Source organism: Branchiostoma belcheri, unplaced genomic scaffold, assembly GCF_001625305.1.
Source record: "Branchiostoma belcheri isolate BF01 breed outbred unplaced genomic scaffold, Haploidv18h27 scaffold36, whole genome shotgun sequence".
Taxonomy (NCBI): domain Eukaryota; kingdom Metazoa; phylum Chordata; class Leptocardii; order Amphioxiformes; family Branchiostomatidae; genus Branchiostoma; species Branchiostoma belcheri.
In genome coordinates this window covers 2,415,618-2,429,447 of record NW_017803976.1, presented here as the reverse complement: position 1 = coordinate 2,429,447, position 13,830 = coordinate 2,415,618, and the positions used below count along the sequence as shown (strand labels likewise).

Genomic DNA, 13,830 nt, shown 5'->3' with positions numbered 1-13,830 from the left:
GATCCATGGAGTTCCCCCTATCTGAATGGTACAACCCGCCACCCCCGGTGGTGAGTAGGCTAGTCCACTTCCAGTGTAACGAACCATTTCCTTGCCCTGTCCCCCACCCCAAGGTCCGGGAATGAAGAGAGGAGACGAGGAGTGTACTGTAGATCTGTGTGTATTCTTGAGAAGAACATGTGGTAGACTGAACTAGATATAACCGGTTCCAAGAAGTGGACTAGCCTACTCACCACCGGGGGTGGCGGGTTGTACCATTCACATAGGGGGAACTCTATGGATCAGAATGTTAGATCCTTACACTAGTGTGCTGTGCGTTTGGCACAGGCTATGATGACGTCTCCTGTGTGAGATAAGATCGTCCCCTGCGGTCCTTCCTCCACCTGACGTAGCCGACAGGTGACCCGTGTAAGGTCGCCGTTCATCTTCCCCTGACAGGTGTCTCACCGCTTTTGTTCTTCAGACAGCATATCACACAGAAGGTCAGAGATCTTGAGAAGCCAAACTAAAGGCTTCAGGATTCTAGCCTGGTTACCAAACCTATTATAGCTCCCGTGGGGTCGTGTGGCGTAGCGGCAGAGTGCGCGAATCGGAACTAAGAGTCCCGGGTTCGAGTCCTGACATGCCACCGGTCTTGTGCCCTTGGGAAAGGCACTTTACACGACTTTCCTCTCTTAGCTCAGGTGTAAATGAGTATTGTCCTGTCATGTATTTGTCCCCTGTGTTGGTGGCGGCATTGATATAAGTTGACAAAACTTGAGTGTGTCGTCACCACGTCTGGTGATTACATGTTGGAAAAAAATATATTATAGCTCCCGAGTCCTACATCCTCGCATAGAGAATGTAGGACTCGGGAGCTATAATAGGTTTGATAACCAGGCTATCAGGATTCCATACACTTTAAATTTGAAAACACACAGCACGAAAAGCGATATTTAAGCAAACTTTCCGCAATGCCAATATGTAAAGAATTATCAAAAGTGGGAAAATATTTCAGTAGAGTTTACGACTTCGTAAAGGCCGCTGAAAGGCAAATTTCGCCTTTCCGTCACCTTTCAGTGTGCTTAAATACGACGTAAATATATTTCATATCTTTACGCTTACCTTTACATATCCGTAAATATTACCGTTTGAATCATTTCACATGTTATAGTTTTTGCATATTTTTTTCGCCTACTTTGATACAGGCTGTTTATGCGTACTTGTCACATTCATTTAACGTTACGCTCGCCAAATACACAATCCGATATAGGGTCATTCATTTTTCTGATTATATGGCAAAATAAAACTAAGTACGTGAACAAAAGAAAGGTGAACAGAGTTTTTCTGAAATATTTAGCATGTAGAGTTTAGAAAACAGCTTGCATATTTTTGTAATTATAATGTTTTCAAGGGAAGGTCATGTGTTGGGGAAAGGTCGTTAGTGGCATGTGACAATACACTTATCTATTTCTGGATAGATGTCAAATATAATGAGAACGGCGGTTAAGAAACACGTCGTAATTTTGGTTTATTAACACCGATTTACACACGATAATCGTCTGCCCGTCAGCGAGAAGAATGATTTAAGATTGATAAATGTGTGTACGTGCACGGCTGTGCAGTAACACCCCTCAACGACTGGCGCTAAAACTGCTCCCGGGCATGTCGGTATGTAGCTGTGACGTCATAAGCAGACGACATCCGTGTGTCAGGTACTGTTGCCCCAGTTTCCTACCTGGCTCTTTACTCACGTGATATTTCACATTAAAACATGGGCTGCACTTTCTGCAAGTATTCGAAACGTACTTTTAAGGAAACAGCCATACACTAGGTTAGTGCTGCGGGATCTGGGATGAGGTCGCCCCCCCTCCCCCCAGGTCGCTGTTTTAGAGGAATACTCTGATAAAAAAGATTCTTGACAACAGTTTCTTTCTGCAAATCAACCACATACTTACTGGGAGCGTCTTGGCGGTAACAAGGCTTTTATTTGGGGGAAGAAAACTGCCACATACAAGCTGCAAGTAGTGTACACCTCTACCTTGTATACTAAGTACGTGTTGCAGTTCTGATTAATATAGCTAGGTGGCGCTGTGAGAACGTCGGATGACCACCTGTTGTCGGCATGTAGCTGTGACGTCATAAGCAGACGACATAAGTGTGTCAGGGTTCTAAAGCAAATTTCGAGTTGGAAGATCGTAACATTTACTGATTTGTCTCGTTTTATGACACAGAAACCCAAACTATAGCGTCCCTGACTGCATAGACCAAACTTTAGCCCAAATTTAATGTCAGTCGGCAGGAATTTGGTGCTGTGTATTACAGTGGATTATACATGCTGTGCGCTTGACTCGACAAGTAAGAAAATTATTGCTACACAAAACAGCAATAGGCGATTTTTTGGCAAAAGAAATGTTGTCGACGAGGTGCAGTAACGCCCCTCAACGACTCACGCTAAAACTGCTCCCGGGCATGTCGGTATGTAGCTGTGACGTCATAAGCAGACGACACGAGTGTGTCAGGGTTCTAAAGTAAATTTCGGGTTGGAAGATCGTAACATTTACTAATTTTTTGATACAAAAACCCCAACTATGGCGTCCCTGACTGCGTAGACCGAACTTTGGCCCCAAACAAATTCTAAATGTCACTCGGCAGGAATTTGGAGTGTGTAGATTGATTATACATGATTTGCGCTTGACTCGACAAGTAAGAAAATCAATGCTACACAAAACAGCAATCATGGGCGATTTTTTCGACAAAAGAAATGTTGTCGACGAGGATGGGATTCGAACCCACGCGTGCAGAGCACAATGGATTAGCAGTCCATCGCCTTAACCACTCGGCCACCTCGTCCTGACGTTCAAACATATACACCTGTTTATGGTTGTCATTAAATTGTCGTATTACAACATATTACATACATTTACATCAGATGCGCTACGTATTACGTATACAACGTTCAACAGAACTTAAACAAAACGAACTACAGCCCGGCCTCCAAGGCCCATCACCAAGTCATGTTATTAAATGGCCATGTAATTCTATTATTTTTCAACATCAACATCAACAAAGCTTGTTTTTAAAAGTTCGCGATTTGTAAGACAATACGATGAAATATCACCTGGTGACCTCTTGCACGAGAATTTGTCACTTAAAAATAATCAAGTTTTGCTTGCGCTACTATTTAAACAATCAAGTCTCTTCAACCTAGTACATGTCGTATTTTTTTTTGTAGGGGAATTCGAGATGCGTACGTATGTACACGGATGTTTCATTGTGTACTAGAAACAGTGCTCGGTTTTAAGCCAATCGCGTTCAAATGTTGAGTCGGACGTTTGGACGGAGGTCAGGACAGAACCACAGCTCAAACCAATTACAGCATCCGAGTTGTCGTGGCCGAGTGGTTAAGGCGATAGACTAGAAATCTATTGGGCTCTGCCCGCGCAGGTTCGAATCCTGCCGACAACGGAATTTTTATTTTCCCCAAATTACGACTATTACGAGGTTCAACATTGCGTCTTAGAGCACATCGATTTTCCAGACGCGGAACAGCAACAGAACAAGCAGTTTCAAGTCGGATGTTACGTCTCTACTTTTGCAAGGCCAGTCCAAATTAATACGGGTCAAAGTCCACTTCCTGATTAGCCTGGTATCCAGTCTTACGTGATTGGGGGTGTTCAGGCAGACTGTGTCTTCGGGGGCTCTTATAATAGGCCCCCGCCCAGTGAAACAGGCCGTCCCGGTAGGAGCGTTACGCTTGGTATTTGGTCGTGGAGGGCTAATCAATCTCTCGTGAAATACACACCGGGAAACCTATGTGAGGCGGGCGGGACAGAGCTCTTGTGGCCCCGACCACGATCAGACTGGATACCAGGCTACATCCTGACACACATACTTAACTACGTATTAAAGGGAAACCATATGTAGTACGATAAGAGGGAGACTCCCTTCACAACCAAAGAAATCACATACTTAAAGTGTTCTACAGTCTATTTTAACATCGTTATAAATGTAACATTAGGCCACACCAATCTAATTTCTTGGTTAACGGATTTTTCTAGAAAGATAATGGAGCGGGCGGGCGAAAAAATAAAAACAGGCCTAGGCATCCTACAATGTATTATGGCCCAAAATGGTACGATAGGAGCCATGAAGTCAACACACCAGGCTGGTTCAAAATTTAAACAATGAATTTTGAACTTTTAATGATACCATTGCATTGAAAGATGGAATAACTAACAACTAGGATGAAAAGGTCTGTTCAGGGCAAAATATGAGCATTTTGCAGTTGATTCTGGATTTTTATTTTTATTTGCAAATCAAAAAAAAATGAAGCGGCGAATCCGTTAAACAAGAAATTAAATTGGTGTGGCCTTAGCAGTACATTTTGTGTGGTGTCTGTGACAATTTTGTTCAATGTCCAGATGTGTTTCATGATGCCCAAATAAGACAATGAAGAGTGATATTTCAGTGTAATTCTCACACAGAAACAATTGATGCACCAGTGGTTAATGGTCTTCAGTTATCTTATCTCTTTAATTATAATAAAACAATACAGTACTGGTGGCAACATAATAACCCAAGTACTAGTATGTCATACAGGCAATAACACAGTAAAATGTTTCATACGTAAGTAGTACAATGACTCTAGTTCTAAAACAGCTACATCCAAATAAGATTAGAATTTGCTATCTAAACTGATAAAATCAATTGTCTGACTCAGCATAACCATTTTGTGTGGGAAGACCATCATTAACTGTTCTATCAGGATTGTAGGAAACCCCATAGTGCTCCTCTAGATAGTCTAACACCGCTGCTGTGCTGGTCAGTGCGTTGAAGACTCTCTTTTCAGACTTTGGAGTGACCCTTTCAAACATGTACATCAGGTGGTGGTGAAAGCATGTAAAATGTGTTCCTAACTTGAGGGATATGTCTACCCAGTCCTGTACACACTGTAACGGTGTCTGGTCATACCCTGCGTACATTCCCGGATTCTGGAGTATTCCGCGGGCTGCCATCACTCCGTCAACCCCCGTTAGCGTCTGTGTACGTTTCACATCCTCTAAGTTTTTAATGTCGCCGTTTGCAATGACAGGGATGTCAAGGCTCTGTTTAATGAGTGCTATAGCTTCATTGTTGACTGGTTCACCTCTCTGTGAGGGAGTTCTGCCGTGTACAGCTACCCAAGACACACCAGCACGCTCAGCCTTCTGACACATATCTACCGTTTCTCTCAAGTCTTTGTGGAGCCTGATTTTTACGGATACCGAGAAGTTTTCGTCAGAAACTCTTGCTCTGGCTTGCCGGACCATGTCGGTGAGAAGCTCCGGGTTTTTAAGAAGACACGAGCCGTATCCTTCCGCCATGGCCCACCGCTGGGGGCAGCCGCAGTTCAGGTCCACTCCGTCGGAGTACGGCGCTACTATCTCCGCGGCGTCAGCAAACGTCACACCTGTAACAATTATGACTTGTGTAACTATGGTAATCTGTACTACTACTAGTACTAGTAAGTGACCATACAGAGAGTCATGTTATTGAGAGATATGCATATATTAGCGCGTTAGGCCACACCAATTTAATTTGTTGGTTCTCGGATTCGCCTCTTCATTTTTTTCTGATTTGACAAAAAAAAAAAAAAGAATTCTGGTTCTGAATCAACTCAAAAATGCTCATATTTTAACCCAACAGTTGAGGAAATTCCTTTTCTTCCTAGTTGTTAACAGTTTTTCCATCTATCAATGCAGTGGTTTGATTAAAAGTTCAAAATCTATACTTTAAATTTTAACCCAGCCTTTTTTGTTGACTCCATGGCTCATATTTGTAGCATTTGGGGCTATAATAGGATACCTAGACCTGTTTTTATTTTTATTTTTTTTCGCCCTGTCGCTTCATATTTTTTCTGAAAAAATCCGAGAACCAACAAATTAAATTGGTGTGGCCTTAGGTAGGCACTGATTGGTTAGTGAGAGTAACCAATCAGGTGAAGGACTATTGTTAGCATTGTTGAGCTTGGAAGTGACAATCGCTCTGTTACTTAGTAGTCAGTTGGAGACCTGTACATGTATGGTTGTAGATCTGTAGATAAGTGGATTGTGCATCTATTAGTATCTCATGTGTATTATACTACACCATTGGTATCAAATTATCAAATTGGCCAGCCATTGGCCAACCAAACTACCACCAAACCTTATATATTACTTCTGCATACCTAAACCCACATTTAGGTTCAGGTCCGGATTCAAGTCCAGAGGTTTAGGTTCAGTTCCGGACTTGTAAGTCCGGACCTAAACCCATGGCATATACAAAATTGCATGTTGGCAACCTTGCAATGTTGTCTGGGTGAAACTTTGGCCACATAACATGGAGGCCGGTACTTGACGATGCCCGATGGCAATGTTTTCTTCATTTGTCATCATCATTTTGGAATCTAAAGAAGGTTTTAGGTGGTTTGGAAAGAAAAGGGGTATGCGAAATGGTCTTTTATGGTAATAAGTCCGGACTCAGTTCTTGACTTTTAGGTTTTTTTTTTACTTGAACCTAAACATTCTTGCAAGTCCGGATCCAAGTCCAGTGAACCGGTATGCAGCACTATTTATTACACACCATCTCTCGCAGCAAACTGGACCACCAGAGGTCTATCTGCAGCATTAGTGGTGAACTCGCTGTCCCGGGCCTTCAGAGACTTGACGAAAGACTCGGCGATGATCATGGGAGTGAAGGCGAGGTCGCAGCCGTAGCGCCGCACCAGGGCACGGAACGGTAACTTGGAGTAGCGCACCATGGGCGCGCACACGTGAACGACTTTCCCGGGCTGGAACAGCTCAACGACAGGCACACGCTCTGTCGTTTGGTGAGGAACATCGTTTGGTACCTGAGCCATACTGGATAAGAAAATAAACCATACGGTTATGTTATCTCATCATATAAGGGTGTATTCCGGTAGATTTTAGCCTCCTATATGTTTTTTCCGGTGTTTTCCGGTGTTTAACTGTGTTTTCCGTTGTATTCCGGTAAATAGGCAGACCCGTTAATAACTCAAAACACGCAAGAAAACGCTAACTGTAACTTACAGCTACAGCTCTAAAGTTTGTGTTGGGAGAACGCGTACGCCGGTAGCAAATTATACCTGAAAAATCTAGATATACGAAGAAATGTCCCTCTCTGACCTTCTCGATCTACCCAGAAATGTAGTCTCCACCTGGAACAGGCCGCTGCGATGTTATTTATCGAGCTGGGAGGTTTAAATCTCGTAGATCTTAGCAAAGACCCGAAAACCTGCGCTGTAACAAAGGTCGGCCATCTTGGTGATCTGGAAGGTACGATTGTTACTAGAGGGGGGACCGTGAAAAGTTGTTAATGCTTTTTTAGATGTGAGATGATTATTTAACTAACAAACTGTTTATAGTCAAACATACCTTTATTAACCATATAAAGTATAATATACCATGTATTCATAAAATACGCCTTTTTTTTAGTATTATTCATTTCACCAAATACACCTCAGAACGGAATGTAGTAATCCAACCCGGAAGTAATTTACTGCATTTCCGGCCCATTGCTGCACGTGGGGAGATGTCCCACCGGCGGTTCTAAGTTTTACACCTGGAAATCACCGTTTTCCTTCAACTTCTGGGAGACGTACGTTCACAGGTATGTGTCTTGCGTCATAAGGAACTTATATGCACATAACTTTACATATTCTATGGTAAATAGCCCTTTCTTTGAGGACCAAATCCTCGATGAGCATAGCGGGACATGTCCGGAGATGTAATCTCCAAGCAGATGTAAGGAGCTGGCTATGTGTCTTTGCATAGAAATTTATTGGGACGGTCCCTTACTTTTATCGTCATAATGTCTGATGTTGTATTAACATATTGTGAGCGATGTAACGTTGTCGAACGGCTTTGAAATAAGTCAATTGAATCAACACTCGTATACTCGTAGGTTGTAAAATTATGTTAGAATTGATATGGTACACAGTTGCTACCAGATCGAAGACTCTACTCTGCTCTACTCAAGGATGTGGGGCACCCTCTTAATCTTATTAAAGTGTCTTCCAGACTGTGTGAGCTAATGTGATACAGATATGTTAAAAACTACATTTGATGAAGTAATCTTTATAAGCGGGCCCCCATGCCCTTTTTGGTAGAGAGTGATTGGCCATTTCAATTCTACGTAGAGTCGGAAGAGCGTAATTGGCACATTTTGCGTAGAGCGTAATTCGCCGTTTTATTTTACGTAATGCATTGTAGCTACCCAGAATTTATTGTAAAGTGTAATGGGGGAGGCTTCTTGAATTCAGCGAAATACGTACATAGCTGGCTCTCAAAATTTTGTGTAGTCGGGACCCCCATGCAGGCCCTCATCTTAAGGCCGACTTTAGACTGACGACAGTTGAATAGTCGTACGAATGTACGAATGCCGGCGAAGGAAGTAAGATGTCACTGATCATATGCAAATGAGCCTGCATTGCCCTGCAAGCGTTATTTTCTGTCCAAAAACATCGCCTATAGTACTAGTATACCATAGAATGTTGCCGAGTGTGGTCCCCTACCACCAATTGCTACTATTCCGGTACCGATCCGCCTTTCTGCGGCAGCACCGAACGCTGGGTTTAAACCTAGGTATTTCCCATCTCGGTACATGCGCCTCATAGACCTTTGTTGGGCAAGAACTCGGCAACGCGAGTTGTTATATAAAAAGCAGAAAAAGAATAATCTGCTACAAAAACAAGAGGGTTCTCTCGCCATTTTGAACTCACGCGGTGTGCCATCTTGCGCTGCGGGTGTTCGCCACGCTTTCTGGTCATGTGTCTAAAGAAAGCCGTCGTGGACAACGATTATCGTGCGACTATGAACTGTCGTCAGTCTAAAGTCGGCCTAAGTAGCAACTGATCTTCATGTAAACACCCTCTTCCCAACCAGTTACTAGTATCATCTTCTTTGGGATGAGATGGGTGGAAATTATGTTTGCAGAATGCTCACAATGTACATGTATCTTTTTTTATATCACTTCCTCCATAGACACACCAAGATGACATCTTTAGCGACCCAGCTGCAGCGGTTAGCCTTGCCGCAGTCAGAGCTGGCTGTACCAGACAAGGACAGGGAGCGGGCCTCGCTGCTGTTTGATCCTAAGGAGGCTGCTAATCTAGACAGGGACACTTTCTACGCACTTGGTTAGTAATGCAGAATGTGATAAAAATGCACTTTGACTTGATTTCAATACGATAGCACTTAGGCCACACCAATTTAATTTGTTGGTTCTCGGATTTGCCTCTTCGTTTTTTTCTGATTTGCAAAAAAAATAAAAATTTGATTCTGGTCCTGAATCAACTGAAAAATGCTCATATTTTGTCCCCAACAGTTGAGGAAAGTCCTTTTCTTCCTAGATGTTACAGTTTTCCCATCTATCATTGCAGTGTTTTGATTAAAAGTTCAAAATTCAATGTTTAAATTTTAACCCAGCCTTTTGTGTTGACTTCATGGCTCATTCCATAGCATTTAAGCCTATAATAGGATGCCTAGACCTGTTTTTATTTTTATTTTTTTTCGCCCTGTCGCTTCATATTTTTTCTGAAAAAATCCGAGAACCAACAAATTAAATTGGTGTGGCCTTACTAATTCATTTCATGTTCATGGAAGCAAAATTTCACGGTCTGAGAAAAGTGGAAAAAGAAAAGTTCACGGAACTATATTCACAGTGGCGACAGGTGCAGGAAAAAGAAAGTCCAGGAATCATTTGTTAACTGTAATGATAAGTTCACGGTACAGAAGTGACAGTGAAAACAGTAACATAATAGTACAGTGAAAAAATAAGGAATTACAGTATTTTATTATTGTTCTTGTTCTGTCTGAGTAGCATACTTAAAGAAACACACTTAACATACATCCTTTCAGTATATGAAAAAGGTGCAATGACTGCAAATGTGTGAAGGAAATGTATTAAATGGTCATAAATGAACATGATAAAATACTTAATTGGCTTTTTAATTTGTTTAAAAATGAGATATAATAAATACATGTAAACCACAAACCACAATAAATTGATTCAAGGATTGTGTGAAAGAAAGTTTTACATATTTTTTAGGGAATTGATAAATCTACACAACAACACAAAAACTTATATGAAGGCAGAGCAAGAATATTGATGGATGACATAATCATAGATACATGTATATTACACTGCAAGTGACATATACTCCTCAAAAACCTGCTAGAATACAGGCTGCTAATTTGGTAATTTTCCAGGGGGTACATATTTATTCTCAATCTGGGGGGTATTTATTAGGTTTTGAAGATTTGTTGAGGGTATCATATTTAAGGCAGGGATCGAAATTCATTTTTTTGATTAGGTGCACTGTTGCACCTAACCAAAAAAATTAGGTGCACCAAAAAAATTTTGGGTGCACCACATATTTCCAGCAGTACATTAATAAGTAAAATATTACTTATTAGACACCCGGGTTTTGACGATGTGACCAGAAGCGAGTTCGCGATGTTTTGGTCACATGACTATCAAGAAACCGGGGAGCGAGAAAGAAGAGATCTCTTGTCCTGTGTTGTAGTCGGGATCCGGAAGTTGGTGGGTAACGCGATGTCGGAACTGCGCCGATACATTTTCGGGCTTTAAAAACTGAAGTAAATCTAATTCTATCTCAAGAATTTCAAACAAGCAGTGCATCAAAGGTTTTTTATTATTTTATTCCATCACAGCAATGTTGGAATTACAGTGTCTTGTACCTTTACCGTACTTAATACTGTAAGTCTCTTTAGATTCGCGGGGCCTAAAGTTCGCGGTTTCGGGAAAATGGACAATCCGCGGTATTTTTAGATTCGCGATTTCTCCTTGGCTATTTTTCAAAGAAAACTTTGTAAAGTGTATATTCAAAATAATAAAAGTTCGTGTTCCGGCATTTATATCCTAAAACGCGGCGCAAAAATTGGTTTCGTGCACCGCGCGAGACTGCCGGTGGTATAGCTGACGATCGATCTGACGCACGTGTAAACAATTTTCTTTGTTCGGAAATAAGCGCTAAAACGCTATTTTCCACGACTACACATCGATACTCTAGTGAAGAAATGCATAATCGAAAGAATCTTTCGGGAAAATATAATTATATATTACTAAAAATTTTTATGCCGTCTTCGGCGAGATTTTGAACCCGGAAGTATGCAAAGGTCGCCTTCGGTTTTGTAGGCCCACGGTAGCGTGTCTATCCAGCAAAACAAACAAAAAACAAAAAAAACGCCCGCAAAGCAGGGCGCAAAAGAGAATCAACTAACATTTCCCAGATACCAGTAGTTATATTTTTAATCAAAATATTTGTAGATATGCCCGATGTGCCCGCAATTTTCAAGCGCCCGGGCGCGCATGGCCGGCGCTCTGCACACACAGATTTTTGTCCGGCGGTGCACGTTTGACACGGCCAGTGCCGCAGTATCGCGATTCGGTGTCTCATACTATTATAATTTTTTTACATCAGTATAACTTAAAAAAATTTGGTACTCAACACACGTACATTTGCTAAGAATAAAGTTGATTTGCAGTGATTTGTGTTTGTTGCGTGTGTTTGCGTTTCGCTTACCGTCGTTAATGCATGTGGGGAGGGGGGCGCACTTACGCAAAACATATTCGCGGGGAAATAGATTCGCGGTACAGAGGTCCCCGCGAATTCCGCGAATCTAAATATACCGCGGAAATTTGTAGACTTACAGTACTACAAAAATATTTAGGTGCACCGGTGCACCCACAGTCAACAAGACTGGCAATGAAAACATACATTGCCATGGCGACGGTGGTTGCTGTTAGGGTTATTGTTTGCATGGCACTGCCATGACACTGCCATGATGGTACCTGTTAAGTCTAGACAGATACAGTGCACTCCTCCCCTGAGTGTATAGTGAACGAGCCCCGGGGTCACAGAAAGCAGGGCCATAGGGCAGACAGATCTTCCCAAGGGTTTGTGGGCATAGATGTGGGTCAGAGAAATGCCTGTGGACATTCCGCATGCCTGTGGACAAAATGCTAACCATTCACTGGGTACGGCATGTGGGGAATGTGGCTAGAATGTGGGACATACACTTGACATACAATTCCTACCTAGTGAAATTCCAGGAAACCCTTGGGACATCGTGGAAATTGTACAGATTGACAAGACTCCCATGATGTTCATGAAGTCGGTACAGATTCACAAGATTCTTCTGAGCTCTGCTGCATTTAAACAGGTACTATTATAATTATGATATCTTTCCCTTCTATTATAATAATTGAGAAGTTTATTGCAAATTCATGCCCAGAGGCTAATCGTCAGTTACAAACATAGAAGGACATTGAAGAACGGTATATAAAATAACTAAAATCTACATGATGAAAGGTAGTTGTCTAAAATTGTAGCTATGTCTAAAACTATGTCTGAAGGGTTTGACTTCCCTTTTGAAAACTGTAGAAGCTTCGAAGACATCATCAGTGCATATCTGTAAGTCTCCTTCTCAGCATTTCCCCAACATGTTCAGATTCACAATGTGATCGACTTTACTCACAGCAGTGATTCTAAAATGTCTTTAGAGGTTGTAGTTTATTCACCTGGAAGGCATGTGGGAAAGGAATGTGAGCAAAAATTTAGGACTTCCACTACTTGGAAGGCTTGAAGACTTCCACTTGGAAGGAATGTTGTAAGGCATGTGCGAATGCATGGAAGCAAGAATGTAAAACTTCCGCTTGAATTTTTTGGAAGGCATGTGGGAATGGCAAGAATGTAAAACATCCACTTGGAAGACATGTGGGAATGAGGGACAGAAAGTAGGACATCCATAAGACTTCAGCGCATGTGCAGACAGGCATTGACATCATGCCACAAATCCCTAGGGTTTACAGCGCATGTTAAGAATGCAGGCATAGCAACCATACCACTATATGTCCCACCGGTTTTCAGCGCATGACGAAAGGCAAACATTGTACAAATTCCACGTTGTTCCAAATCGAACAGCTCCCGAATGAAACGTTGTTGTTCTCATCAGGAGAAACCACACCACCACTAAGCGCTTAAATCGTAAATGGCAACAACACATCTGAGTAACCTACAATTTAAAGACGACCACCCGCGTTTCACGGACTGGACTTGACAGTTACAGGATATATTGCTGAGGTGGCTAAGAAAAGATCAGAAAATGGAACTGGGCACGCAGAGGACCAACGTTCTGGGCGGAAATAGTTCACATAGGACTGTGTGACAGCCGGAGAGGAATTATTGTGCAAGCCAAAACTGATGATCTTGGGCCTGAAAAAAAGGTTTCCCTTCTACTAGTTTTCAAAAAGTCATCACATGGCAGAAGGTGCGAATGACCCCTTGCAGTTGTCGTTTTTGGGTGGTATTTTTTCTAACCGGAGGCCTTCCGCAAGCACCCTATGGCCAGGCAAACTTAAGGTAATGTAACAGGAAATCCTTAAGGCTAAATAAAGCCGTATAAAACACCTGTGTCGATGGTCTTACAGAAGTACAAATCTCTCTCTGGTGTAGATAGTATGCAGATGTATTGTCATATATCATACATGATTAATTTTACGGCATACTTAGGACTGCATGCACAAAAAACTCTAAAATACATGTGTACTTCTACATTGTCCTATAACAAAATTGATCTAGTCAATATATTTGGTTATGCCAACCAACGTCAACAACCTATCAATGTCAACCTCTGATGTGTACAACATATATGTAAGTGCATTTATGTTCGTGAGGAGTTAACTTCGCGATATACCTAGCCTATCCTAGCTAACTGATCTCCGTGTCAACAGTTTGAATTTGTAATGAAATAGAAATTTATATGAACAATCCTTTCCATTCATGAA

General features: G+C 41.9%; 2 protein-coding genes and 2 non-coding genes across 6 annotated transcripts in view; 2 read left to right on the top strand and 2 right to left on the bottom strand.

Moving 5' to 3' along the window:
- Window positions 1–2,750: 2,750 nt before the first annotated feature.
- Trnas-gcu lies at window positions 2,751–2,832 on the bottom strand. The gene has a single exon. It is a non-coding gene; the product is annotated as a tRNA-Ser (tRNA).
- Window positions 2,833–3,365: 533 nt separating this feature from the next.
- Window positions 3,366–3,447, top strand: Trnas-aga. Its single transcript has one exon. It is a non-coding gene; the product is annotated as a tRNA-Ser (tRNA).
- A 1,138-nt stretch (window positions 3,448–4,585) lies between these two features.
- On the bottom strand, window positions 4,586–7,280 carry LOC109476047 (tRNA-dihydrouridine(20a/20b) synthase [NAD(P)+]-like). Of its 3 annotated transcripts, none has more exons than XM_019776874.1 (3): window positions 7,106–7,280; window positions 6,583–6,860; window positions 4,586–5,431 (listed from the first exon to the last, which is right to left on the bottom strand). In XM_019776874.1, the coding sequence occupies exons 2-3, from the start codon at window positions 6,857–6,859 to the stop codon at window positions 4,686–4,688; spliced, it is 1,023 nt and encodes a 340-aa protein (XP_019632433.1). In that variant the 5' UTR covers window position 6,860; window positions 7,106–7,280; the 3' UTR covers window positions 4,586–4,685. The 3 variants fall into 3 exon arrangements, with proteins under 3 accessions (XP_019632433.1, XP_019632432.1, XP_019632434.1); XM_019776873.1 differs by having other exon boundaries at window positions 7,146–7,280; XM_019776875.1 differs by having other exon boundaries at window positions 7,178–7,268.
- A 258-nt stretch (window positions 7,281–7,538) lies between these two features.
- The window catches only part of LOC109476051 (HEAT repeat-containing protein 1-like), an 80,970-nt gene continuing 74,678 nt past the window's right edge, over window positions 7,539–13,830 (top strand). Inside the window, exons 1-2 of the mRNA XM_019776881.1 lie at window positions 7,539–7,629; window positions 9,003–9,157. Of these exons, the coding sequence (XP_019632440.1) occupies window positions 9,013–9,157 (145 nt within the window). The 5' untranslated portion in view covers window positions 7,539–7,629; window positions 9,003–9,012. The remainder of the gene's footprint in view (window positions 7,630–9,002; window positions 9,158–13,830) is intronic.